The sequence below is a fragment of the Larus michahellis genome, chromosome 12 (genome assembly GCF_964199755.1).
Source record: "Larus michahellis chromosome 12, bLarMic1.1, whole genome shotgun sequence".
In the NCBI taxonomy this organism is placed as follows: Eukaryota; Metazoa; Chordata; class Aves; order Charadriiformes; family Laridae; genus Larus; species Larus michahellis.
The window spans coordinates 11099761-11125944 of record NC_133907.1 but is presented as its reverse complement, the minus strand read 5'-3'; the positions used below and the strand labels follow the sequence as shown (position 1 = coordinate 11125944).

The 26184-nt window shown below is 45.8% G+C and overlaps 2 protein-coding genes across 9 annotated transcripts; one reads left to right on the top strand and one right to left on the bottom strand.

The window, feature by feature from the left end:
* The first annotated feature begins 621 nt into the window (after window positions 1-621).
* Window positions 622-8886, top strand: SERINC3 (serine incorporator 3). Its single transcript, XM_074605427.1, has 10 exons — window positions 622-864; window positions 1338-1499; window positions 1955-2148; window positions 3284-3363; window positions 4076-4213; window positions 5066-5235; window positions 5973-6063; window positions 6473-6650; window positions 7086-7313; window positions 7974-8886. The coding sequence occupies exons 1-10, from the start codon at window positions 826-828 to the stop codon at window positions 8110-8112; spliced, it is 1419 nt and encodes a 472-aa protein (XP_074461528.1). The 5' UTR covers window positions 622-825; the 3' UTR covers window positions 8113-8886.
* Window positions 4230-18762, bottom strand: TTPAL (alpha tocopherol transfer protein like). 8 transcript variants are annotated; one of them, XM_074605438.1, is made up of 8 exons: window positions 18703-18761; window positions 16572-17024; window positions 15655-15848; window positions 13659-13769; window positions 12724-12921; window positions 11435-11478; window positions 10530-10593; window positions 4444-5261 (listed from the first exon to the last, which is right to left on the bottom strand). In XM_074605438.1, the coding sequence occupies exons 2-6, from the start codon at window positions 17008-17010 to the stop codon at window positions 11467-11469; spliced, it is 954 nt and encodes a 317-aa protein (XP_074461539.1). In that variant the 5' UTR covers window positions 17011-17024; window positions 18703-18761; the 3' UTR covers window positions 4444-5261; window positions 10530-10593; window positions 11435-11466. The 8 variants fall into 8 exon arrangements, with proteins under 8 accessions (XP_074461533.1, XP_074461539.1, XP_074461534.1 ...); XM_074605432.1 differs by lacking the exon at window positions 18703-18761 and having other exon boundaries at window positions 4230-4554; window positions 10530-12921; window positions 16572-17118; XM_074605433.1 differs by lacking the exon at window positions 18703-18761 and having other exon boundaries at window positions 5181-5261; window positions 10530-12921; window positions 16572-17118.
* Window positions 18763-26184: the final 7422 nt, after the last annotated feature.

Sequence of the window (26184 nt, the reverse complement as noted above, 5' to 3'; positions counted from 1 at the left end):
GAGCAGCACAGCCATTACTCGCACCCCTGTGACCCACCCGGGGCTATCCGTGAAGCGGCGGGAGGCCGCCACTCTGCTCCCTCGGGCGTCCCGGTTGCCGCAGCCCCTGCGGTGAGGTCAGCGCTTCAGCGGTGACGCAGGTGTAACTCATACATCCTCAACGCAATCTTTGCACGGAGGTGACGCTTGTCACCGCGCCCGCTCACGGCTTGTCCCCTCAGGAACCCGGGCGGGTCCGTTTTACCCGCGCGGACGGGGCGCAGGGCGCGCCAGGGCGCACTACCGGCTGTTGGCGCTCAGGGGCAGGGAAAAGCAATGCGTTTGGCCCCGAACTCTGCCTGTGGCGGGGGCGGCCTGCTGGGAGGGCCGGTGGCCGGCCCGGTGAGGTGGCCGGCCCTCGCCGCCATGCCGGCGGCCCGCCCCCGCTGCTGCTATGGCAACCGCCGAGCGCCCCCAGCGGCCTCCGGGAGAGGGCGGGATCATTCATTGGCTTGTGCTGCCGGAGGAACCGCCTACTCACAAACCCTTCCGACCAATCAGCGTCCCTTCTCCATACGTCAGCCTCGCATCGGAGGAGGCGGAAGAAATGTGCATAAACAACAACTCCCCCGCGCGCTCCCCGCGCCGCCCCTGCCTGTCCTCCTGCCCGCGCGCGGCTCTATCCTGCCTTCCCATTGGCGGGCAGCTTCTTCAGCACGCGCCAGCACGGTGGGGACAGCCAATGAGCGGCGGCGGCGCTGAAGGGCGGCCGCCTGACGCCGCGGGGTGGGGGCGGAAGCAGGAAGTGGCCGGAGGGCGCTCGGTGGCGGCGGCAGCAGCGGCGCCATGGGCGCGGCGCTGGGGGTCTGCTCGCTGGCCAGCTGGGTGAGTGGCGGCGAGGGCAGACGGTCAGAACCCTGGGGAGCGGCCCCGGCCCCGAGCGGTGCCTCCGCTGGGGGGCCCGGCTCCAGTGCTTCTGCTGGCCGCCCTCCCGTGGCCTGTGGGCAGGACCCTGGTCCCGCCGGCTCCGGGAGCGGCTTCAGCCCCTCGGGGCAGAGCGGCGGCCAGGCTGTAGCTACACTGCTTCTTCCCCCCCTGGCCGGGAGGCGGGTCGCTAGCCTTGCCCGGCGGGGTCGGTGAGCGCGGCCCAGCCCGGCCCCCGGGAACGGAGCCCAGGCTGATAAGGCAGGTTGTTTACGGGTGTTTTCAAACACGATGTCAGTCAGAAGTGTCGGTGAAACGGCTTATCTGTGTGGTCCGGCAGGGAGTGGGGTGTCTGTAAGGGGGTTTGGGTTTTCCTCTCTCGAAACCGGCTCTGCTGCGAGGGGAGTGCCCTTACTGTTCTGTCTGTCCTTCAGATTCCCTGTCTGTGCAGTGGTGCCTCGTGTTTGCTGTGCCGATGTTGTCCCAACAGCAAGAATTCAACAGTGACACGTCTTATCTATGCCTTCCTCCTCCTCCTCAGTACCATTCTTGCCTGCATTATGCTGGCACCAGGGATGGAACAGCAGCTCAAAAAGGTATGGAAGAAAAAGCCTCTCTCTAACTGTTTGCAAAACCATTACTTGTGCCAGTGACTATTGATTCCCTTTACTGGGAATGGATTACATGAGAGACAGAAATACCCAAATGTGCTTTGTCCCCTGAGTTAAGAGATTGCATGTACTGAACAGCTTCTAGCTGAAATAGCAAATTCAGTGAATGTACTTTTTTATGTATGTGCCTGGTCTCTGAAACCTGACCAGACCTGGAGACAGCCAGTCATTATCTTGCTACTTTGGTATCTTCCTGTCTGCGTTTAGTGATGACACGGGGAAAGACGATAATGAGGTCTGTGCAGGCTGACTGAGCACAAGGTCTTTTGTTATCAGAACTCCCAGAAGAGAGCTGACTGAGAGCCTTAGCTGTTAGAGTACTTAAAGAATGTAATTGCAAATGCAGATGTAAATTCACAACTAAATGTGTCTTTGCTCAGATACCTGGATTTTGTGATGAAGGGCTTCATACTCGGATACCGCACATGAATGGCTTTGTCAGCTGCGATGTGTTTGTTGGATATAGAGCTGTGTATCGAATCAGCTTTGCCATGGCAGTGTTCTTCTTTCTCCTCTCTCTGCTCATGATACAAGTGAAAACAAGTAATGATCCTAGAGCCTCGGTACACAATGGGTATGTGTGTGAGCCAGCTGTCTGGTCTTCCAACTTGTTTCTTCTCTCAGGTTTCTTTGCTGAACACAGTGGCGAGTTGTTTATGCATACATTGACATCCACAAGTTTATTTTCAACTGAATACAGAGTAACGCTTTAGTCTCCTGAAAAGCTTTCTATTTATGTAACATGTTCAATGTAGTGATAATGCTCCGAGGTTGGGTAACCGAAAGGGCAGTGCTCTGGGCAGCCCTCTGTGTTTCCAGAGATGCTAGATTTCAGCTAGTTTATACCCCATCCTTGCGCTGACTCTAGCACTCATTGGGTCATTCACCAGGCCAGTCTGACTTGGTAATCCAGCAGAAACTGGTTTCTGATTTCTGATTCACTGACTTAACTGGGTTAGTTCTGGGATAGGAGACTGAATTATCAGAGAGTCATTTAATTTGAAAGGAACGTTTGGAGAACATCTGATCCAAGCCCCTGGTCAGAGCAGGACCAATGTGGAGCAGGTTATCTGGGGTCTTGTCTAGTTGAATTTTGAATGACTCAAAGGTGGGTGATGCTTTGACCTCTCTGTGAAACCTGTGCAATTTTTTGCAATATCTAATGTTAGTTTCTCTTTTTGCAACTTGCATATGTTGCCTCTTGTCCTTTCATTGTGCACCTGCAAGAAGAGTCTGGTTTTGTCTTCTTCACAGCTTTCTTTTAAGCAGTTGAAAACAGCAATCAGATCTCCCTTTTTCTTTCTCCAAGCTAAACAGCGCAGAGTTAGCCTTCCTCCCTGCAAGGATGAGCTCATGACTCACCTTCTGTTTCTTGGAGCAAGAGCTCCTCTTTCAGCACAGCTTTCTAGCTAGTCGGCCCCCAGTCTGTCCTGTTGCATGCAGTTTTTGTCACAGGTGCAATGCTCTGTATTTGCCTCTGATGAACTTTGAGGTTTCTGTCTGTCCGTGTCTCCAGTGTATTGACCTTTGCTTCACCCTCTCACCTTGATTTGGTGAACATTGTTATCTGTAATCCCACTGAACACAACTTTTGTTTCTTTAAATTTAGACACTCATCTATGTACAGCAAGCTGCTTACAGATCATGTAAAATATGACCATTGTGTGCAAAGTAAAACCAGTATTTTCAACTTATATCTTCTTTTAAAGGTTCTGGTTCTTCAAAATAGCTGCCATTGTGGCTATCATGGTTGGAGCATTTTACATTCCTGAGGGGCCTTTCACAAGAGGTACAGTTAATATGTCATCCTGGAATTCTGTCTAATAAACTCAAACCTTTTCTCAGACTTACCAGGCTATAGTTGTGATAGTGAAAGTTATCTTGTAGAAGACACAGATTCTGTCCTACTTCATTAGAGTATCTTAGTTGATCCGGTATTTTGGTGACCAACTGAAGTTATGACAATAAGCAATCTCTTTTCAAGTGCAGAAGTGTCATGTACTAATAATTTGGTACTCCATGACACAATCGGTACTGGGCTGAGTCTTTTGCCACTCTCAAGATTAGAGGCAGCTCAGAACTGGCAAGTGCTAAATGCTTCCCTAGAGCCTCTGAAAAATCTGTGCAAGAAACCTTTACTGTCTGGCCACATCACAGGAACTTGAAAAGGTTGTTGATCCTCACAGAAATGTGGCATGATGCTACTTATGTACACAAAGGTGTCTTGTGTTAGATCTTACATTCATTCTGGAAACATGTTGGGCTAAACATGCCTATGCTCAGCTTGACTAGCATAGGCTGCGCCCTTCTATAGCTGGGACTTGTTGCGTGTTTCTGCAGGATGGAGGCCAAAGTGATTAAGAGCAACTGCATTTCTAAATATAGTTTCAGATTTTTTCATTATTTTTCTGCAGTATAATTAGGAGCTTTTTATTTTTTTTAAACTAGGGTAGCATGGAAATGATGAAAACTAACCCTGTTTTTCTTGCTCCCTTTTCTAGCTTGGTTTGCTATTGGTGTTTTTGGAGCCGTCGTCTTCATTCTTATCCAGTTGGTGCTTCTTGTGGACTTTGCTCACTCCTGGAATGAGAGCTGGGTTAAGAAAATGGAGGAGGGAAATTCTAAATGCTGGTATGCAGGTAGGAATCTTAACCGGTAAAGGATTTGTTTCTGCTGGACAATACTCTGCAGAATGTCACTTGCTAGTTTGCAGACGTACCTAGAATTACACTCCACAGTCTCCTTGAGTTACTACTGCAAACATTTGGAACTAATAGCTGCAGTGTTGCTTTTTTTCTCACGAAATAAAATGCACAATATTTTAGGCTTGTGATTAGCAGATCCAACAGTCATAATTAACAACACTTGCCTAGTTTGCAGCGTGGGTGCAGAATAGTAGCCTGGATCTCTTCAACTCGACTTTGCTTTGCCACCTCCCCTCCTGAGGTCCTCGGGAAGTCCGTTACGTCAATGACAGTGGCTGCAGTACAACACAAAGCATGCCTTAGCGCACGTTCCTGAGCTGACCACTAAATTACAAAGTGCTAATTGTTGTGGTTCTTTGCTCATAGCTATGAATGCTGCAACAGCATTTTGTAGCTTATAAAGAACATAGCAGAATGGAAATGAAAATGAGTGTCCCCTAGCACAGAAGGGTGAATTCAAGGCTTATAAATAGCCCATGAGAAGTGTGCAAAAAGCACTCTCATTTTGACAGTGTGGCTTGACATCAGTTAAACCAATTAAACTGCCGCTGAAAGGCAGGTCTTATTCCCCTGATGGCAGCATTGGCTTTCCTCTGAGCTATGCTGCTTAGTGAGCCAAAGCAGAAATTTAGCCATACCTAATAAAAATGCGTTCTGCTCGCCTAGTTTTCTGAACTAGACCTCCAAGTGAGGAAGGGGGACTCTCCCATTACATCCCCTCCCATCACCTTAGATGTACTGATAAACTACATGTGTATTTTAACAGTTAATTTTTTTTCCCTCCAGCTCTGCTGTCCTGTACAAGCTTGTTCTATGCCTTGTCGCTGGTTTTTGTTGTGCTTTTCTGTATTTTCTACACGAAGCCTGATGACTGCACTGAGAACAAGGTCTTCATAGGCATTAATATCATCCTGTGCATTGCTGTCTCCGTTGTTTCTGTCCTTCCAAAAGTTCAGGTATTATTTTTCTCTGCTATTTTCTTCTGAAATACAAAGCAGGGAAGTAACAAAGATGTAGTACCAGTTCAGTCAGACATAAGAACTTGAAAATTTGGCTATCATAGCTATGCTAGCTAGGAACATTTTAAAAAAATAATCTTGCTCTGAAACCCACGTGCTAAGTAGTGACTGTTTCCTGAAGATAGGCGTTTTTTGGCTAACATTGTTTTGGACTTTGTTTCCATGTGGAGGACTGCTGGTGTGGTTTTAGTGGTGAAGGTTCTGACAGAACAGAGAAACCCATTAGGGAAAAGCAAAATAAGATGGGAATTTATTGGCTTAATACTGTGGCTTTGAAATTATGGTTAAGCATGTTTAATATGAGAGGAAGCTTGCATGTTACTTGATTCTGAACTTGGTATTGCTCAAATAAATCCCATGCTACATTTGTATCTCCATAACTTGTTTAGGAAGTCGGGATTAACTCAGTAAGAACTCATAACCAAATCCTGGGTGCAGAAAAACTGAATTTGGTTTGCTTATTCCTTCTATGTTTGAGTTCCTCACTACATAAATTGTATTACTCTAAGGATTTTCTTCCAGTCTTTTAAACATAGAACAAAGCCCAATGCATTCCTAAAATATAAAGTTTTGCATGCTAGTAACTGTTGAGTCTGTGGCAGTAGGGTAAAATTATCCAACTATAGGTAAAACTTGCCCTTTTGACCTTGTCTTGCTATTCTGTCTTTGAACAGGAACATCATACTTACTCTGGCCTCCTCCAGTCCTCTGTCATCACGCTCTACACCATGTATCTCACTTGGTCAGCCATGTCCAATGAGCCTGGTAAGCAACAGGCTGTCTCGAGGAACAGATTCTGCTGTGAAAGCAGAAGCTGATGATGGGGCTCATAGTTATTACAGCTCACTGTGTGAGGATTGCTGATCTGTCCAGATAAAATTGAGTGAGGCAGTAGAGCTGATATTACTGAAACCATCAAATTGCCTCTTTTCAGAATTAAACTGGGGTATTAGGGTGGGGCGAAACAGTGTCAGGGCATGATAATTGTATTTATTTATTACACCCTTGCCTAGCTCCCAGAAAGAAAAAGTAGTCCATGCCATTGCTGCCTCTGGGGTATCAGAGAGATCGTGAGTTAGAGGGAATGGAAAATTGCAAACTTGTCTGCCGTCTTTTGTTAGCTAAATGCTGTCAAAGCTCATCTCTCTTTAATCTGCCTTGAAATCTCTTTCAGAACGAAACTGTAACCCAAGTTTGCTGAACATCATTATCCAGATAGCTACTCCCACAGTTGCTCCAGCAAATACCACTGTTGTACCTGCTACTCCAGCTCCCCCCAAGTCCCTACAGTGGTGGGATGCCCAGAGTGTTGTTGGATTGATTATCTTTGTCCTTTGCCTCTTATATTCCAGGTAGGACCTGCACTGCTATCAAATGATAAACAAACAACTGTGATTTGTCTGCTTTTTTTCTTTTTTTGAATCGGGGTCTAGTGAAAAATATACCTGCATTTATTAATATCCAGCTGCTCTCTCAGCCCAAGCCTAAATATGGCTAATAAAACTGTGTTCTGTGTTGTGGATGAGGATAGGCTTTATTAGCCCAATTCAGATAACAGAACAAAATGTGTTATAAGACCTGGACTAGGAACACCATTTAATTAGGTTAACAAAAGCTCAGTTGAAAACAGATCTCATTGAGGAAATTCCTGTGTTTCCGGATGGATTTTAAAAATTGTTATTTGCTAGTCCCCGACATTTACTGTGGTCTGTTGCTTGCTTTATTAGCAAACATAGCTAACTGAAAAAGGAGTTTTTAACTATGTCTATCTTTTGGTTACACTTCAGCATTCGCTCTTCAAGTAACAGCCAGGTGAACAAGCTGACACTGTCTGGGAGTGACAGTGCCATTCTGGAGGAGACCGCGGGAACAGGCAGCGGGGCTGCAGAGGAAGGAGAAGTGCGCCGTGTCATGGATAATGAGAAGGATGGTGTTCAGTACAACTACACCTTCTTTCACTTCATGCTCTGTCTCGCCTCTCTTTACATCATGATGACACTCACAAACTGGTACAGGTAAGAGCAAGACAGAAAGCGATGGGTTGTATGTGCCAGCCAGTGTTTCTAGGTGGAGAGTCCTGCCATATAGGTTGCTCCTGCCAAGCTGGTTAAGGTGTTGTCCCTATCCCAGTTACATTAGAGTTGTGCCTTCTCAATTTTATGTTGCTGAATTAAGACATAAAAAGGTAAAATCATCTGTTGTTGTAGTCCTAGCGGACTGCTTCTCAGCTGCAAGGGCAGAAAGGGCCATCCTTCAGATAGGCAAGCAGCAGGAAGGACACATATGAAATTGGTTTAAGGTAGTGTCCTGTGAAGTTTGTCAGAGGCCAGCCTAATGTTACTGGCTCTTCACCCTGGGAAAGATGTGCAGGGACAGCCATACGTGCCACTGGAATGGAGATAAGAATTCCTAGACCTGTTGGGAGCACTTGGACACATCCTCTGCTGCTGCAGCTTATGACTGTTTTCCCCAGGACTGCCATATTGTATAAATTAGCAAGTACACTGACAGAGCAGCAGCCATCAGGAGTCTATTGCTGGCTGAGTTGTCTTATGTTCCCTCAAAGGCTTTTGCACTGGAGTGTCCCAAATGATTGGGACAAATTCATATAAGAGGTAGCAAGGAATAATGGAAGGTGCCTTCTGTATCTATTAATTGACTACTTTACTTTTTAGCCCTGATGCAGATTTTAAGACAATGACAAGCACCTGGCCAGCTGTGTGGATGAAGATAACCTCCAGCTGGCTTTGTCTCCTTCTCTATTTTTGGACCCTAGTGGCTCCTCTTGTCCTTACTAATAGGGACTTCAGTTAAATTGCTGCACCTGTCTGAGCTTACAAAAGTGGAGAGCTTTTTGCTGAAAGCCAAAATGTTTGTGTATTGCTTTAGTTACACTGTCCACGTTACTGTTTCTTATGTTAACATGCAGGTGGATAGAAAGTTATGTATTGCATAATGCTTGGTGCAGGATCAAAATTATCATCAGTTATCTTTCTATTTTAACCTTCAGTCATGGTTATCTTATTACTACACTTTTAAAATTCACTACAGCTGTGCTGTTAAAGCACAGACTATGTTATGTCCAATAGCCACAACCTTTCTATTGAATGGAAGTAACATTTAGCTAAATATGAAGTAATATATTTTAAAGAACAATTATATTCAGCATAATGCACTAGTATGCTAAGGCTTCAGTTCCTGAAAGCGTAAGCCATGCTGCTTGACTTCTACATTCCACTGTAAAAGTTTTATTTAAATTTACACTTACTTACCTTCCTATGTTGCGGCAAACCCCTTCCCCACCCCACCCCCTTATTCCTCACCAAAAGAACAGAACTTTGAGATTGAAAAACTGATTAACTCTAATGCCTTTTAAGAACAAACTTGCCCTTCCTAAGGGCAACTTCTTTTTTAGTATGTTTGCCAAATATTGAGTGGTAAGTGTATAAGCATAAAGCTTAAACAACTTTATGATCACAGTGGAGAAATAAAGCTTCTAATTGATTGCTTACAAAAAGAATTATTATTATTGACACTAAGGCATTTGCACTGTAAACTCATTTGAATAAAGTGGACTAACTACTGAAACTGTCCCAGCTCTCTTGAGAAGTGTTAAGAAGCAGCAGTTATTCTGCAATGCAAAATACTACATACAATGATTAAAATGCTAGTTAGCTGCTGCAGTGTGCAGTTGGATGTCAAATCCTCTCTCTTGATGTTGCTCAGGTACAGTTGTTCAACTAAAACTTAGTTCTGCAGTAGAAAGCAACACTTTTGACTAATGTAACATGTGGGACTAAGTATATGTCACTATTGACTTACATTAAAATACACCAAGACGACACAAGGCAAAAATATTTAAAATAACAAATTAGCAGCTGTTACAATGTGTTTAATCACCCAGTCATGCATCATAAAATTTACACATTTTGACCACTCCATTTTATAAAATGCAATATAAAAATAAATTTTGTCAAAATAAGATGTACACTTAACCACCCAACACCTCTAGGCCCACATAAAATAGGAGGCAAAATTATTAGCTTGACTAACACTATGATTAACTCATGCCAAAATGAGATTTAACAAAAACAATACATCACGCAATTCCTGAAAATACCTCAGGGTTTGTAACACCCATTTGCAAAAGTATAAATTCAAGTACTTTTATGTACAGTATGCAGCTACCTTTTGTCCCACTTAATGCTAAAAGCCATGGCTGCCCAGTGCAGTTCAACTATTTTTCCTTATTACATGTTGGATTTGGCAGTAGGGCTTATGTACTGGGCAAGGCATATAAAAAAACCTCTGGAAATAGTTATTTCAAGTGGAAAACAAACAAAGCTGTAAGCTTTTCCTATCTCTTGACTTGCAGATAAGGAGACTATACTTAAAATGAGCATTTATTTTCCAAACTCTGACATGAGAAATTTTGGGAACAAACTGATTTCTCTGCTAGTAAGTGCCAAAGCTCAAAGAGCATTCTCAGCTCAGTAGTCAGGCACATATAAGACAGAGCTGTTCTTTCTCTATGACAAGCCAAGCACTGGTTACAAACCTGAAATGGGTAAGGATACAGCTCAATAAAGTTGCAACTCTCTGAGTTCTAAAGCCAAGAAAGAGCAAATTAGAAGTAGCAGTTAGATGCTTGATAAAGGTAAGCCTGGCTTAGTTCAAGCATCCTGACATCAACTGCCCAGCAGCCAGCTTTAAGAAAAAGAAGTTCTGGAGGCATAGCATGGGCTATTTTCAGCATTGATAATGTAACCTTATCTATTATGTTTAACTCATACGTTTTATTCTTAGTTTCTCTGCAAGCAGAGGAGAAAAGGGGAGGGAGAGATGGATCTAGTTTGCCTACTATTTAAGGCATGCAAGAGAATATAAAAGCCTGAAAAAAGGTTTGGTTTCTGTAGAGGTTCCACAGCCTTCTCCTGAACACCACTAGATTTTTTTTCTTTTTGAAGGACACTAAATTGAATTTTGAATATTCAAACTCGCTCTCTAGTAGCTACATAAGGAGAACAAAGTAGTTCTGTTCTTATAGGTTAACTTCAAACCCTGCAGCACAATTAAGGAAAGAATATCAAATACCAGCCATGCCTTCACCTCTGGGAAAAATGGTCCATCCAGTTTTTGTTGTACATTGTGTCTGGAACTAAGAGGCACTAAAACAACATAAATACCACCCTCTCTGTTCTGGCAGTTAAAGGGCATGGGCAGCCACTTACCTTTCTAAGTCCTGGTGCTGTGTGCCACTGTCTTGCTAGGTGGCACAAAAAACTCAATTAATCTCTGCAAAACACGCAGCATGTTCTGGTCAGAAATGAGGAGGAAATGGCTAGCAGTACTCTTTTACCTTATTTTAAGTAAATGAAAATGGTAAGGTGTTTCTCCCCCCAGCACTACAGGTAATAGCCAAAGAGGAAAAAGAATTGACTTACAAAGGTAGGAAGAGTCAGATTTTTCAGTGAGGAAAATTCATCTCTTCCCACCTTTAATCTAAAGCAGTTCAAGTGATGAGTTCCTTGCTCCCACAAATTCTGAACTGCTACCCAGAAAAAAGCTTTATGGTTCACCCCTTTCCAAAACCCAGTCTCCTTTTATAATGCTCAGATAACAGGTATGGCATTTGCTACCCCTAGGATAAGGATAACCAAGACAGATAAGATCTGCTGCCAGATCAGGAAGTCATTATGGTGGTAGAGGCGTCTCTTTTTGGCAGTGCAACCATGCTGTAGGGGGACTGAGAGGAAGACAGACATTCAAAACAGAGTTTGGCACTTTGAAAAATGAATGTCTGAAATCCTCAAGATGCTTTAGTTTTATATTTACAGAAACATAACTGGTACCTATAATCACACTTGACACTAAATAAGGATTTCATCCAGAGAAAGTGCTCTAGAGATAAGTCTCCAGTGAGAAGGGATGTTCTTTTTCACCAAATAGCGAAATATTTCACCTTGAAGTATCAGGGTGTGCTTTCCTGGTCCAAGTGAGGTTTCCCATCTCCACACTATATTATAGTGCAGAAAAACGTGCAAAGAGTGTGCTGAGAGTTAAGTTCTAATTCAAGACCATTAAACAGACTGAACTTGGGGAGTGGGAACAGCTTATTTAGACAAAGGTATCTTACCCTGATTTGACATCGGAGTCTTAGTTCTGTCTCTAGACAAAGACCTAGAAGCACAGGCATACACGCTACAGGTAAATATTACAGAGATGATTAAAGTCAAACTTCATACAGGAACTTGACAACCAAAGACAGAAGAGGTCAACAAAGTTGCAAACAAAGTTGTAAAATTGCACAAAAGAGCAGACAAGCACGGTGAACAAAGTGCTACAATGCCAGGAAATTTAAGAATGTGCTTTCAAATAGCCTGTCTGCATTTGGTTTCACAAACTTAAACTCAAATTCTGCCTAAAGTAACAAGCCAAAGCAGCACCTTGCTGTCTTAAAGTATTGCCTTCTATACATCGTATGCCAACTGCTACAAAGCCTCCTTGCAAACTGTATGTATGAGTTACTGACCCAATTCCTCATCACAACCAGCTGAAGAAAAGAACAACTGACAATGTGGGAAGGTGGCTGACATAGCTTTTTCTTATTTGGTCCTGAACCTCATTATTTGAAGCTGTTATCTAATCAAAAGCATTAGTACTTAATCTGAAAAACTTCCTGTTTTCTGAAAATGAAGATTGCACCTGTTTATAATAAGCCTTGGCATAGATGTTATAGTAGTTAATCCACCAGTTATAGTTTTTCCTACTGTGAGGAAGTTTCAGAGATAATCTCCATACTGGTATTCATGGATAAGAAAGTTTTTCTGTATATTAATTTGAGACAAATATCATTGACAGGCCAAGTTAGACTTCATGTTTTTAAGCAATCTTCACTGACAGAAGTACATTTTGCAGGGTTCAAAAGCGATTTTCTTGTCTTGGATTACTGGTGTTTGCAGAAGGGGAAGGGAACAGATGGTCACAAGGCTAGTAAATCATTCTTGTCACTTTTCCATCTGTGTTGGGAGGGGGTAAGAAACTATCAAGCTTACCATCCTGCAATATTTTTGTTTTCTTTATCATTAGCAAGAATAGGCCAGTTTGCATCATTCACACAGAGGTTGATGAACCTCAAGCATTTTACATAACTTGTGCTCTTTGCCTTTACCCTCCCCGAACTCTGCCCTGCCCCCTTTGTACCCTCTTCAGCTTCCTTTGGTTCTACAGTGTAAAGTGCCTCAGCAGTCTGTTCCTCACTGCAGGTTTAGGAGTAAGGCAGAGTTCACAACATCACCTATCAGAACAGATCTTGACTGTGCAGGAAAACTTCCTTTCACTGGTTTGTTAGTAACAGTAATAGAGCTGAGGTTTCATGCCTCGCAGAGAATCATCACATTGCTTTTCATCAGCATCCCCACTCACTAGCATGTCATGGGGAGAGCTGTCACATGGGAGAACCAGCTGGGAGAAATCATGCAGAAAGTCCTCTTCAGAGGCTAGCAGCAGCTCATTCCATGCAGAGATGTCCAGCTTCCCTGCAGTACCACCGTACTCTTCAGGAAGGATCACTGGAGGAATGTTTTGATGAAGGGAATTCAGATCACAGCCATGAAGAAAAAACTGAAGAAGCAGGCAAAAGATAGCTTCAATAGTGCATATCAAACACTTCACAGCAAATTACTGAAACAGTCGACTAACAAGCTTATTTTGAGCTAAAGAGCAAATTTTAGAAGTGATGACATTATGGGCAAGTGGCAGCATACAACACTGGGCAGGTGCAGTTAGACACACTAGTGAGAGAAGCCTTGAGATGATCCAAGTCTAGTGCAGTTTAAATCCTAGCAAGAGCAACAACATTTGCTAGCCTGCGCAGAGGTTCCAAATTCAACTAGTCCCCAAGTTCGTTCGTGGGATTGGAAGGAGTTATCCTTGTGGAAAAAAGCATCATCCTTTGCAACTACATCCAGTCCTATGGCAAGAATGCTAATGCCGTGCCATCAGGGAGAAGAGCAAGGAAGGGGCAACACAGATTTCATGTGACAGCATCTCATAAACCAAGTGTTACTTGCCAAGAAGATCCAACCCCAAGAATGGTATTAGTGTCCCGAATACATAGCACGTGTGCTAAAGAACCATACTGATGTTATGCCAATATTATATTCCTCAAAGCTTCTCTCTCATGAAGAATTTTACCAACCGGCATCTTTTAAAAATTAAAGCAGAAAAGACCAGTTAGATCAAGTAAATGGCACCAACATTTTTCTAGCTGTGAGGTTTTTCAACAGTTTTTAATTCCAGTGGCCAAGCGAGGAACTTACAAACACTAGCATTAATGTTAAAATGACACAAATCCTTACCCGATTTGCTATCTTTTCCTTCAGAAAAGGCTTGATGATTGCAAAAATGCCTTTGAATATACGAGGCTCATTTATTATGTTAACGGCTTTTATTCGAATGGGGAATCCATCCTGAAGAGTAAAGAAGATTTTTATAATGCAGTTTAAAAACATTTGCCATCTTCCTCTTTTTAAAATCTCCTGAGACTGACTGCCAGCACAACCCACTGGCTCCCAAATTTCCATCTGAGGTGAGGTATCAATATAAACCAATATGGCAACAGAAACGCACCTTGTAATATGGAATACTCCTAAAATGAGATCAGTGGGCATAAAAATAAAGTCAAGAGACAAGAAAACCTTGCATTGGGAAATATATTTCTGTCAGTAAAGCTTCATTTCTTATGTTGTTCTTCATCTCCCCTGACAAAGGCACTTAGGTAATCACTGTCCTTCAAGTATTCCCAACCCTGATAAGGATGCAGTTACAAAGTGATAACCGCAGCTTCTGAGGAGTGCACCAGAGCAGGCTGGTTCTAACAGTGTGTCCGACTACAAGATTTGGTGCCCAAGATACTCTAAAATGTGGTTTTATATAAGGAAGAAATATCACTGTTTTTCTGCCATTCCAACTATTCTGTCATGCTAACTGCAAAAGACAAACAGGCTCTGCTGCTAAAAGAACACACTGTGTCTCCTATACAACACAGTTTAAAACAAAAGTTAGTTATGGGATTTCTGCCAGAGAAATTTATTTGCAGAAACATTTTTCCAAGGCAAAAGCTCATGATTGGCAATTAAAGCCTCCTGTGCCAGAGTGAAGTTTCTTTCCTTTATAACCAGTTCTACATATACAAAGTAGTCAATGCTTGGAGGGAAAAGCAGGTAACATGCACTGCAGGAGTATTTTTCTCCTTATGAAACTGATCTTTACAAGCGATGCAGCTCAGCAAGGTTGATGCAACGTGTTTATATATCACCCATACCTTTTTGTCCTTAACCAAGCCCAGCTTTTGCTTTGTGAATAGCTTCCACTCATAACAGCAGGATACCCATCACTTTATTTGTACAAATTATATATGGGTTCAGACAATTAAATGACACATTTAGATCATAATTTAAAGGACTGAGTTCTTATATAGGCATTCATAAACTCACTAGTCTCATTTTCATAAACTCCCCTGATTCCCCCTTCCTTATCCTGCCCCACCTGCCACAGATGCAACAAAGAACATAGCAAGGTCAGGCCAGAATAAAAGTTATGAGGGAATGAACCCATTTAAGGGAAGTTTTCCTCATCTCACTCCTCCAGATAGCCCACTAAAACATCAACTAAGATCGTCAGACCTTCCTGCCACTTTGGCCAGGTTATTCCTCATTCCTTTCACCTTCTTATTTTGTACAACTCCACTTATGCACTTAGAGCGACTCCCTTGCTCTAACTTGCTCTCCATCATTTTCCTTCCAAACGTCTAGTCAGAGATCCTTTTTATTACTGTCTTTTTTGCTGCCCCCTATGCTGAAGAAGCCTCTCTTCCTTCAAATCCTCCTCAAGTCACACCCATTCAAAAGTCCTCTCTGCAAAATTTTTGCAGCAGTACTTGAACTTGCACTCGCCCAGTGGCAAGTGACCTGCTCCATCTTGGCTGACAGGAACCATTTAAGTAACGAGCCATTTCTCAGCATTCAGGCAAAACAGTGTCTTCTCTCTAACCGTATTTCACTGCTCTCTCTCTCTCTCTCTTCCTTACCACTACCAAGCAGAACTACTTCTTTCTGTTCCAACTCAACGTTTGCATTTCTAATGCAAATTTAGTTTTAGGGATGTAAAAGTCAAAAAAAAAGCAAGTGAGGTAAGTTGGCAAGGGTCTGAGAAACTGGTTGGGCAGAGACATGTTTTAACTCTGCTAGTAAAAGCCAAGATGCTTAACTTTCCAGTGACATAGTCAAGAATTCTAGACACAGCAGCAGTCATTTACAATGCACAAGCTTATTTTCCCACCAGTTCAGGTCTTACCTGAAGAATTCCAATCACTTTTTTGGCTACAAAAGGACCAAAATGAGACGCCTTAGATAAGCTGACTCCTTTGTAGTCTGCCAGGATTACAATTCCATTCACCTGGGTCTCTTCGGACTGAATGAGTTTTTCTAACGTTAAGTATATGGCACGAATGTTCTCAGTAATCGGATAATTACTGGGTGTCCATCTGTCTGAGGTTACAAGACATGGATGGTAAGTCGGAGAGTAAATATAAGCTAACAATACACATTCCAAAAACTGATTTTCTATTTTCCTGGACTCTTAAAAGTTAGTCTTTAATAGCCACAGTCCTAGTTGAGAGCAGCCTTTCTTAAGCAAGGGATAAATGGCAACTCATGTTTACTTCAGGGAGCAAAGGCAATGGTTTTAAGAACCCCGTTCTCCACCCAGCACAGCTTATTAGAAGCAGTTTCAGCTCAGAAAGAAAGCAGGTAAATGGAAAGGAGGAGAATGAATGAAGAGAAATTTACAGCAAGCCTGGCAGCACCAAAAGCACACGGAAGGCTCTGATTGTTTATACGGGAGTCAAAGCCACAGGCTCCTCTCTCCACTTATTGTCAAAGCAAATTACAAGCTTCTAACTGTAGGCCACCAGCCGTGTTTCAATTTGAGTTACTACACAATAATTTTTCTTGAATCATCTAATATTTAATCAACCCACCTCACTGCATTTTTGTTTTGACATAATTGCAGTTATTGCTGACACAGGAAAAGGAACTGATATAACGTTGGCTAATGGCAAATGTGTTCCTTCACAAGTTAACTTCTCCAGTTTCAAAGGGAACCCACATTCTTTGTGTAAGTAACCAGTGCTCACAGGAGAGCAGGAAACACATTTTTTGCTCAGACGCACCTCAAAGATGGAGAACAAAGACATTAATGCATTTCAATACCTGGACGGATGCAGACGACATGGCGTCCCTCTGGGTCCAGACGAGGCAGCACAGTGACAAAACCAGACTCTAGGACAGGCTTTATTGCGGACGGCTTCAAATTGTTGAAGACCTCAGGCCAGCTCCTCCTACAGGTGTGGTAGTTCACCAGAAGCTGAAGCGCTCGATCATAATCGAATTTCCTGGCTCTGAGGAATCTTAGCAAAAAAGCATCGTCCAGGCAGGTCCCCAGGGAGGGATAGTCTTTGCACACCATATCTCGGAGCGCTTGCACATCACGGAGCCTCCATTCAGGTTTCTCTTGGAGCTCTTCCCGGGCTTTGGTAATGAGATCAGGAGACAGTGAGCAAACATACTTTGGCCGATCTGGCAAGAACTCATTGTCTGATGGAGACCCCGCTGACGGACTTGTCCTGGTGCAGTCACTGTCTCCTGACATAGTGTAGCAGGGATCTGTCAAAAACCAAGTGCTACACATGACAAACAATCCCATGCAGTACCAAGCTTATTTATTATTTACATATTTATTATGTCCTACATCCTTCCATTTCCCTAGTGACAAGACTGCCCTTGCAAGAACCGGCACTGCAGCTAGAAGTAGAGTTCAGACATTTTAATTCTCTTCCTAGATTAGAAAGTGCAGGTTTCTCTAATCTCTTTATCCTGCATAGCAGGTAGAAAACAACCTTAGATGAAACTTAACCAAATAAAAAAAATAATTAAAATACAGAATTACAAAGCTTCATTAAAAAATACAGAGTTTAATTTGCCTTAACATTTATTTCCTATGTCAAATTGGAAACTAAAGCAAACATATCCCTGTTAGGCAGGATTCTCACATTTGGTCAAATTACACCCTCTTCTGAGAAACTCTCCTAGCTGAGCCCAGACAGACGGGAGTTTTCATTAACTTCTCTGGCAAAAACGTATGTCAATCAGCATGTCTGTCCAAGTGAACGTTTTGAGCAATTCAGGAGGAGCAGCATTCAGGAATATAAGAAATGGCTGCAGTTCACAGACTGGATAAGCAGGTGAGAAAATTACAGGCTCTTATGCCAGCACCGCATGGGTATTAAGGTAGGCTTAATCTCGTTTGCACTGTGCTGCCAATATTTCTGAAGTAGGAGCTGAATTTCCAAATTCAGTAGCAAGTGGATAGAGTGACAAATTATAAAATTATAAGTCTGGCGTACTTCCTGTAGCTTGACCTGGGACTGGAAGGGAAAAATACGCCTTTTTTTCCTGAGCTAGTCCTATTCAGAGTCACTCACAACACACGACACCATTCCTGGGTGTCACACAGGAATCGCCTCTCAGAATAATACCTGTCCCATGTAACCAGCTTCCCTCTTGCAGCTCAATCACTTACTTCTACCACACCTTCCCCAGGCTCCTCCGGGAAGACCCTAGGGCACTGGGATCACTCACAGGGATGTGCTCCATCTCGCTACAGCCTGGGCTGTGCAGGACGTGCACGGGCAGGCTTCTGCAGAGGAGCTGGCAGCAGGGAGCAGCACTCCCTCCCCACTTTTCTCACGGCTGAGGGCCCCAAATCCTTGGTTTGTGCCCCAATAGCCTGAGCATCTGCCTGCAAACAGCACTGGAGCCCCCTGCACCCTGCCAGTGCTCCGGGCACCAAATGGGGCACAGGGGCGAGGAGGCCCCCCCAGCCCCTCAGTTCCAGCAGTACCCACACACGCACACTCCACAGCCCCAGCATCAGCCCCACACACCCCACAGCCCCTCAGCTCCAGCATCATCCCCCTGCACACCCCGCCACAGTCCCTCAGCAACAGCATTAAGACCCCTCAACTCCGACATTAACCCTCCACACCCTCACAGCCCCTCAGCTCCGACATTAGCCCACCCCCGCCACACACCCACACACCCACACACCTCCCCCAGCCCCTCAGCTCCGACATTAGCCCACACGCCTGCCCCCCCCCCCCCCTCCAGCCCCTCAGCTCCGACATTAGCCCGCACACCCCCCGCCCCGCCCCTCAGCTCCGACATTAACCCCACACAGCCCTTCAGCTCCAGCACCCTCCACCCCATGGCCCCCACATCATCACGCAGCGCCCCCACATCAACACCCCAGCCCCACACCTCCTCCCCGGCTCCGCCGCCGTACCGGAGCGCTCCCGCGCAGCAGCGCCGTCTCCAGGCAGCAGCGCCCCGGAACTGCCGCGGCTGCCCGGAAATGACGCACTCGCCACGCATGCGCGGTGCCGCCCGGGCGCTGCGGGCCCCGCGGTGCTGGCCCGGAGCTCTGCCCGGCGGGTGCCGCAGGGTCCCTTCTCCCCGGTAACCTCCCCTCGTCGGGCGAAACGATCGTGAGAGCGCCGGGGTGTTCGGCCGTGGGCCGAAAATGCGGGTTTTCCCCTGTCTCTGGCACTCGTGCGATACGGCGTGAGGGAAACGAGGTACTTGAGGTGCCCAAAACTGGACACAATACTCAAGGTGCGGCCTCACCAGTGTTGAGTACGGCGGGACAATCAGGCACAATTATATATATATATTTTTTATATATATATATATGCATTAAGCCCCCCGGAGCTGACCCTCGAGAGCAGGAGTGCTGGGGGGGTGACCTGCCATGTCCTCAGGGTTTCTCCCTGCCCAGGCCGGGCCTTCCTTTCCCCGTCTGGGCCCAAGCCGGTATCTGAGACAGCAGCGACCTCCAGGGCTGCGAAGAGAGGAGGAAGGTGGCTGGGAATGGGGCCATGGCACCATCTGTGGGCCCCGGAGCATCTCCCTGCCAGCCAGAGCTCCCCAGCCAGCTGAAAGCTAGGGCAAGGGCAGAATGCAATGTACTAGACAACCTCTGGAAGTGTCCTTCAGCCACGTTTCCTGTAAACCTCATGTTCATCCACAAGCTCTACTTGATCTTCTAGAAATTTGTGCAGCACTCAAAGAGAAGGAATGGGATTAACTCTACAGTGTACTGGAAACCAATGTAGAGAGCAGAGAATGCAGGAGAGAGTGTGCTCACAGCAGACACAGAATTACCTGGTCAGAGCTAGGGGAGCTTCAAAGCAGGGCCCAGGCAAGCACAACTGGCTCCTGCGTTGTGATGGGACCAGGGCCCAAGAGACATGCTGGCTGCAGCCAGAAATTAAATGCCATCAGAGGGACAAAATGCTAATAATTTTTTTTGCTGTTTTTCGTTTGGTTTGGTTTTTGAGAGGACAGAAAGCTACATCCTACAGGAGTTCAGATGGTGATGCCTGACCTCTCTGCATGGAATTTGTAATAAAAATAAAAAAGATGGCCACTCCCAGGCTTGTTGCATTAAAAAGAGTTCAACAGGGAGTTCTGTGGAGGGTGGGGAAAAAATAACATGTTTAACCCCACTGATCAATGGACGCAGAGTGAGATTGCAAAACGGGCTCAGCATCCTGATGGGGACCGTTTCCCCAGCTGAGTTGTCCCTGCGAGCTCCGAGCGCTCTGCTCTTTCCTCTCGACTGTAACCCGTGTTTTCAGCCAGGAGAGGGAGTCAGTGATAGCTAGACAAAGAGAACCCCAGGAGCCCGCGGTGGGAAACAAGGCCTTTCTGCAGCATCTGAGATTCAGCTCTGTTTTATTTCTCTTCCAAGTTTTCGTCCTTCCAAAATGGAAAATATTTCAGTGATGCCATGCCTGGCAAGAGATATCCCGGCGTGGCAGCAAATTGAGTGTGCCACAGGTGTCTACCTGCAGAGAGACATTTCAGAGAAGGGGAGTACATTGATTCAACTCCGTGCTGATGTTCCAGTCCAGCCCTGCTTTGGCTCCCCCAGCTCAGAGCTGGGTGCAGCCTGGCAAGTTGGTGCCCTAAGCTGGGACCAGTTTGGATCTGTGTGAATTAGACCTGTTGATGATGTTGCTCCATGCCCTTTGCAGTAGATCATGGGATAAATGAGGTTGGAAGGGACCTCAGGAGGACAAGAGACCTTACATTGCTCCTGTTTCCATTCATGCAGCTGCTGGGCACAGACCTGGAGTCCCAGGGCAGAGGTAAGAGCCTGAAGCTGGCAGATGCAGACGCGGTTTGGAGGGAGCTGTCTCTGGGTAGGAGTCATCCCTCTGGAGAGAGGGAGAAGGTGTGTGTTGGGGAGACTGGTCTGTGGCCTCACAGCTGAAGGAGGTTCCCAGGTACACCTGACCCAGCTAATTGCTGAAATTAGCAGGGAGTCAAGGCTGATCTGAGAAAAGGCTTAAAAACACCAAACAGCTGGGAAATACTGGAACTGCAAGCAGGAATTTATGCTACAGATTGCAAAATCTGGTTGGAATTTGCACCCCTTAAACAAGGGAGGAAAATTTAGCAAGGAGCTGGTAGTTCCAGAGCTGACTGGTTAATAGCTGCTGCAACAGGGCGTTAGGAGTCAGCAGGGATGTTTGAAAGGAGTGACGTGTGAAGGAATCTCTGCTTTGGGGGACAAGAAGGGCAGGAAGCAAGTGAGAATCAGTAGCAATCACATTGAGATGTGAAAAAGGATATTAAAATAAGAGCAAGAGTCTTAGGGCAGGTAAGAGAGAATAAGGAAGGAAGGTAAAAGTGAGAATACTGTGTAGTGAAGAAGGACTGGAGGTGAAATGTAAGTTGGGGATGGTCCGCAAATAAAGTAACTACCTTACCTCACTTCTTATGTGGGGAATGTTAATTTGAAGAGAGTGGTAGGTGGTGAATGGAAATGAAGGGTTCAAACACCAAGTCAAGTTATAGGGGGAGTTTTAAAGTACTGGCACATGAAATCACAGGAATAGCAGCAAGTGTTTCTATAATTTACTTTTAACTGGTGTTGGCATCCTGTGACTAGAAACCAGTAAAGGTTGAACCTGTCTATAAGGAAGTAAAAGCTAAAAACGGAAGACAAACATCCAGGCACCGACAGTCTCCCCTAGTTGGAGAGTTTTGTCCTTACCCACAGCTGCAGGAGGGAGAAGGACGTACTGCACGACATGCATGCAACCCTCCCCAGCCGAGAGGAGATAACCGCACCAACTCTGCCACTTAATCAGCTCCAAATCTGCAGTATTTTGCAGGAGCTTCAGTCGGGACTTGTGTTTCCTGACCTTGGGAGCCACACCTGGAGCCCCGTGGGGAATCCAGCCCTTCTCATGTTCATCTCTCCTATCACATGCGATACATACCTTTGTCAGCTCTTCTCCTGGGAGCTCCCGCGCCCTGCCGTTGTGTTATAAATGAATGGCTGTTGGTGTTGGTTGATATTTAATGAAGTCCATGTAATAGTCTTCACTCATTTACTTATCCGAACAGTCTTAATATCCAGCCTGGGAAAGTTATCTTGGCTTCTTTAAGCTTTTCCACCATTAGCAATAAACATTTTACAGTCTTGGCAAGCTGAGGCTGAAAAGAGAGCACGACTTCAAACAGCATTGCTCACAGAGAAGGCTTTAAACTGATATTAAATCACTAAACTGTGCAAACATAACAGTCCTGTAATAAAGATAATCTATGTACAGTTCAAGCCAAGAGGGGCTCTGGTCCTTGGGGTGCAGGTGGAACCTCTGGGCCCCACAAATTACACAACCCTTTTGGGCAGCTCAGCATGAGAGCAGAGAGCCACTAGTCCCATAGCGCTGGGTGAGGTCTGCCCGTGCATGGGGCCATGTATCTCAAGCTCAAGTTTCTTCCGTTGCACCAGTCCAGCAGCACGGAAAGGGCTGTAGGGGAATGGCACCCCTAGTAAACTCCCCAGGCAGGGCCACAGCAGGGTGGTGTAAACCTGCTCCAGACACGGTGCCTGGCTCACAGGGCGCTTGGCTGTGGTACAGTCCAATAGCTATTCCTCTGCACTCCAAGGGTGAAGTGACTAAGAAAATATGCCCTAAATTACCATAAGTATTCGTAGTCTCAAAGCCTGGAAGTGTACATCCTCCAGAACAGGCTTCCATGCCTGCTCTTACCCTGCATGTCACGGTGAGGAGAGGATCTCACAGATGACAACCTCAGTTGTCAGAAGCAGAGAACTGCCCTGGTCTGCACGTGCTCTCTCCACACACGTGTGGCAGGCCAGACCCACATGCAAAGCTATGGAAACAGGCACTAATAGGCAAATGCACGCAAATCTGTAGCATCTGCTGCCGAAGGAGGCACATGAAGTCATGTTAACCTGCAGTTAGACCACCAGGAAGCCAAGTGTGTGGTGCAACACAGACACACAGCCGTATGCAGCCAGGGCTTTGAGAGAAGACTTCCCCCACTTCTTGGGCTTTGCTAGCTTGAAGACCAGCAATGTTTTTGCAAAAGCTTGGCACGGAATGTGCTTGGCAGGACCTCTGAATGTTTTAAATATGACAGGATTTTTGTAGTTTAATATACTCTGAACTGAGACAGTGTTTTCTGTCTTTCTCATGTTTCACAGTGCTCTTGCTCACTGGAAGGAAAGCAGCTGTCTCCAAGGTAGGATGGGTTCCTGGCAGGATTAGCCTTTGCGGGGGGCTGTGAAGGTGCTGCTCAGGGACCTGTCCTCCTTGCCAGCCCCTTCGTGGCAATGGCTGCAGTGCTGCTGAGTGCATTAGAGCAGTAGAAGCAGTTGGGTTTGCTCCTGCAGGAACGCGGTTGGTAAATGGTGTAGGATACTTTCCAGAGGCAGGATGAGGGAGGCACTGCTGCTCCCTAGATTGTACTGGGTGCTTTTGCTCTTGGGGCTTTCAATCTGGTGCCCATCACAGCCCCTTATATCAGTGGGAAGGAGTGAAGCAGGTGTGGGTGTTGGAGTAACCCCTAAGCAGTATCTCGGGCAATTGCACAGCCTTGGGCTAAAGGAATGCAGCTGCGTGGTAGGCTGTGAGGAGAGGAGCTGCACGCAGGAAATAGCGGGAATTGATGGAAATGCAAGAGCCTGTAATGCTGGAGCTGTCTCCACTGCCTCCTCCATGGGCACGCAGCACAGCAGGTCTCCAGTGTGCTCTCCCAGGCGAGATGCTGCCACTGTAATCCCACACCTTAAGGTAATTTTAAGAGAGGGCTAAAAACCACCCAGAAGTAGGGATCCCAGTGGTTTTCTTTCATCTGTGCCAGAAGTGCTATAGTCCAGAGTCAGGGATTCTGGGTCTGGCCTAAGGTTTCTCTTTGCTGCTTCTGCCTCAAGCGTTTTTCTCGGTTGCTTGCCGTCTTAGCTGGTGCATGGGCTGGGGACCTCTACGTCTCTTTAGGTAGACTTTTAAGGCTTTATATCCTCTGTAAATCAGCTCTGAGTGTATCCTAGGATATGTATGAACCAGTGCGCTCCATGTCAGTAGTTAATGGTAATACTAACCCATGGCAAGGGGTTAGTATTACACCTATTAATTAATAGGTGTTTTTAAGGCACAGTGAAGTTTTGGAGAGTCCTAGAGAAAAAGAGAAGTGTATTGTTGAGTTACTTTATTGTAATGATTTTCCTGGTCAGTGAGGGGGAAGAGGTCATGTTCCAGCCAGTGCGAACACCTAGGTTGGCAACTGCCAACCAGTGAGGAATTGCTGTTTGGTGCGCGACGTGGGTGTCTGTTCAGACATGTCCCTCAGGCAGCTCTTGCACTGCTTATTGCACCCGTGGCAGTTTCTAGGAGGAGGCAGGGAATCACAACAGCTTTGCCAGACCAGAGTCATCTGGTGTGGGGTACCCCAGGCTCAGAAGGGGTCCCTGGTCTTCGTGTGTCCATGGGGTCACAAGGGACTGCAGGTTGCAGCCAGGCAGAGCTGCCAGAGGTGAGGGACTGAAATGGAGCATGGTCTACAGAGCCCAGTGGTTGTGTAACCCGTATCTTCTGCGACTGATCTCCCAAGTTACGGGTGGCCTCAGGCCTCTGAAGGCTGATAAAGCAGCCATGATCAGGCAAGCCTGGCATCATTTCAGATCCAAAGCCAGAGTAACCCTTGGAAATACAGTTCCCAAACCACGTTCCTTCCCAAGACCCAGGTTAGACTCGGAGCTCTTCTCCCCCTGGGCTTGAACTGGGAGGACTCTGTTGACCCCAGCAGCCTCTTCTCTCTTACACAGGACACTGAACTGAAGGACGTGACTGCGGTCTTGTTTGTGCCAAGCTCGCTCCACACCTAACAAAACTGACAGTATATTGCCATTTTTATTGGCCTGGCTGGCAATTTTTCAGGTGCTAGGTGTGTTTATGATTATCAGGGTCACACCTCAATTAGGAATGGGGAGAGGGATTTTAAACATACCCACACCTTACCCTTCCTCCTCCAGCCTCTCCGAGTGGAAGGGGATTGTGCAGTGTGCGGCCTGAAATCCCCAACTGGTTGGTGATGTTTGCACTCAGCCTTGAAGGAACTGGCCAGCCTGGCACACAGAATTGCCTGGCTCAGCAGTGCCACGTCGCTGAGCCATCTCTGCTGCCTGTTGTTGTTCATGACAATCTGTGCCTGCGTGTGCACTTGCAAGTTTAATAGCAGCAATAGTTGCTTTTGTCAGAGATGATATGCAGGCCATAAAACTCGTTTGCCATTCTTTTTTTTTTTTTTCCCCCTGCTAAAGCCTGTTGGCTATTTCAGATGAAGGTTATATAAGGAATGTGAAAAGAATGCATTTCATAGTGGCCAGAGGACCTAAAAATACCACTTTCACAGATCTTTGCTTGGACATCGTGAAAAAATTTCACAGCTGGAGATACTGCTTTCCAGGAAATCATCCTGAGTCTAGGTTGCAAGCACAGAAGAGGACAGTAAAAAGCTCTTGTCTCCAAAAACAACATAAGGAAGTTATGTCTTAAAGGCCGATACAAGTTGTCCTTACAGCAGCCATCTCCTGTGACATGGGACATTGCCTGTGGGCTCCAGGGAGCCCAGCAGCATAAAACACAGCCCACGAGTGGCAAGACCAGTGTCTCAGGGTGATTCCAGGCTGGAGTGACAGAATAATTGAGGGCTGGGATCGAGGATACCACTTAAGGACAAGGTTGTCTCTGGGGCAGTTTGTGGTTTTTTTCAAAGTGAGCTGAATCCAGCAATAAGAAACCTCCTGTAGGGACTGCACTGATTTAAGATTAACCAGGTAAAGGGCAACCTTGATAGAGCAGCTCATGGGATTTATTGCTTCAAAGATTTGATATTACATATATGGAGTTTTTAGGGCATATACCCAGGCAAAACCAACCATGGGTCACAGGGTTTCTGTGGCAGACAGAGGAGTCCTCGTTTTTATTCCGCCTTAAAGAGAAGGAACTAACTCCTTTTCCTCCTCTTCACTGGACTAACCACTCAGCCACTGTGTGTGTGCTGAGATAGCACATGTCCTGCCACTGCCTTTGCTGACCTTGTTCATGCGTTCAGCGATGGCTTCGGGGCTCTAGATCATCATGTATTTAGGTGCACATGTATTGAGGGCATGCTGTTTGAGGTCTGTCCCATTCCCCTGGGTCCTTGGCCCCAGAGTGGAGGCAGTCTCTAAGTGCTGTCTCCACATGCTCCTCAAACGTGGCTCTGAATCTTCTTCCTGCATCTCGCACCTGCATGACCATCACTGGAAAGCCACTGGATGTGCAAGTGGGATGGAAGATCAGGCTGCTTCTTGAGCCCTCCTCGTACCTGGGATGAGACTGCCCACCTCATTTCACCTTGAGGGCAGGAGATGGGGGAACATGAGGGGCATCTGCTGCAGATC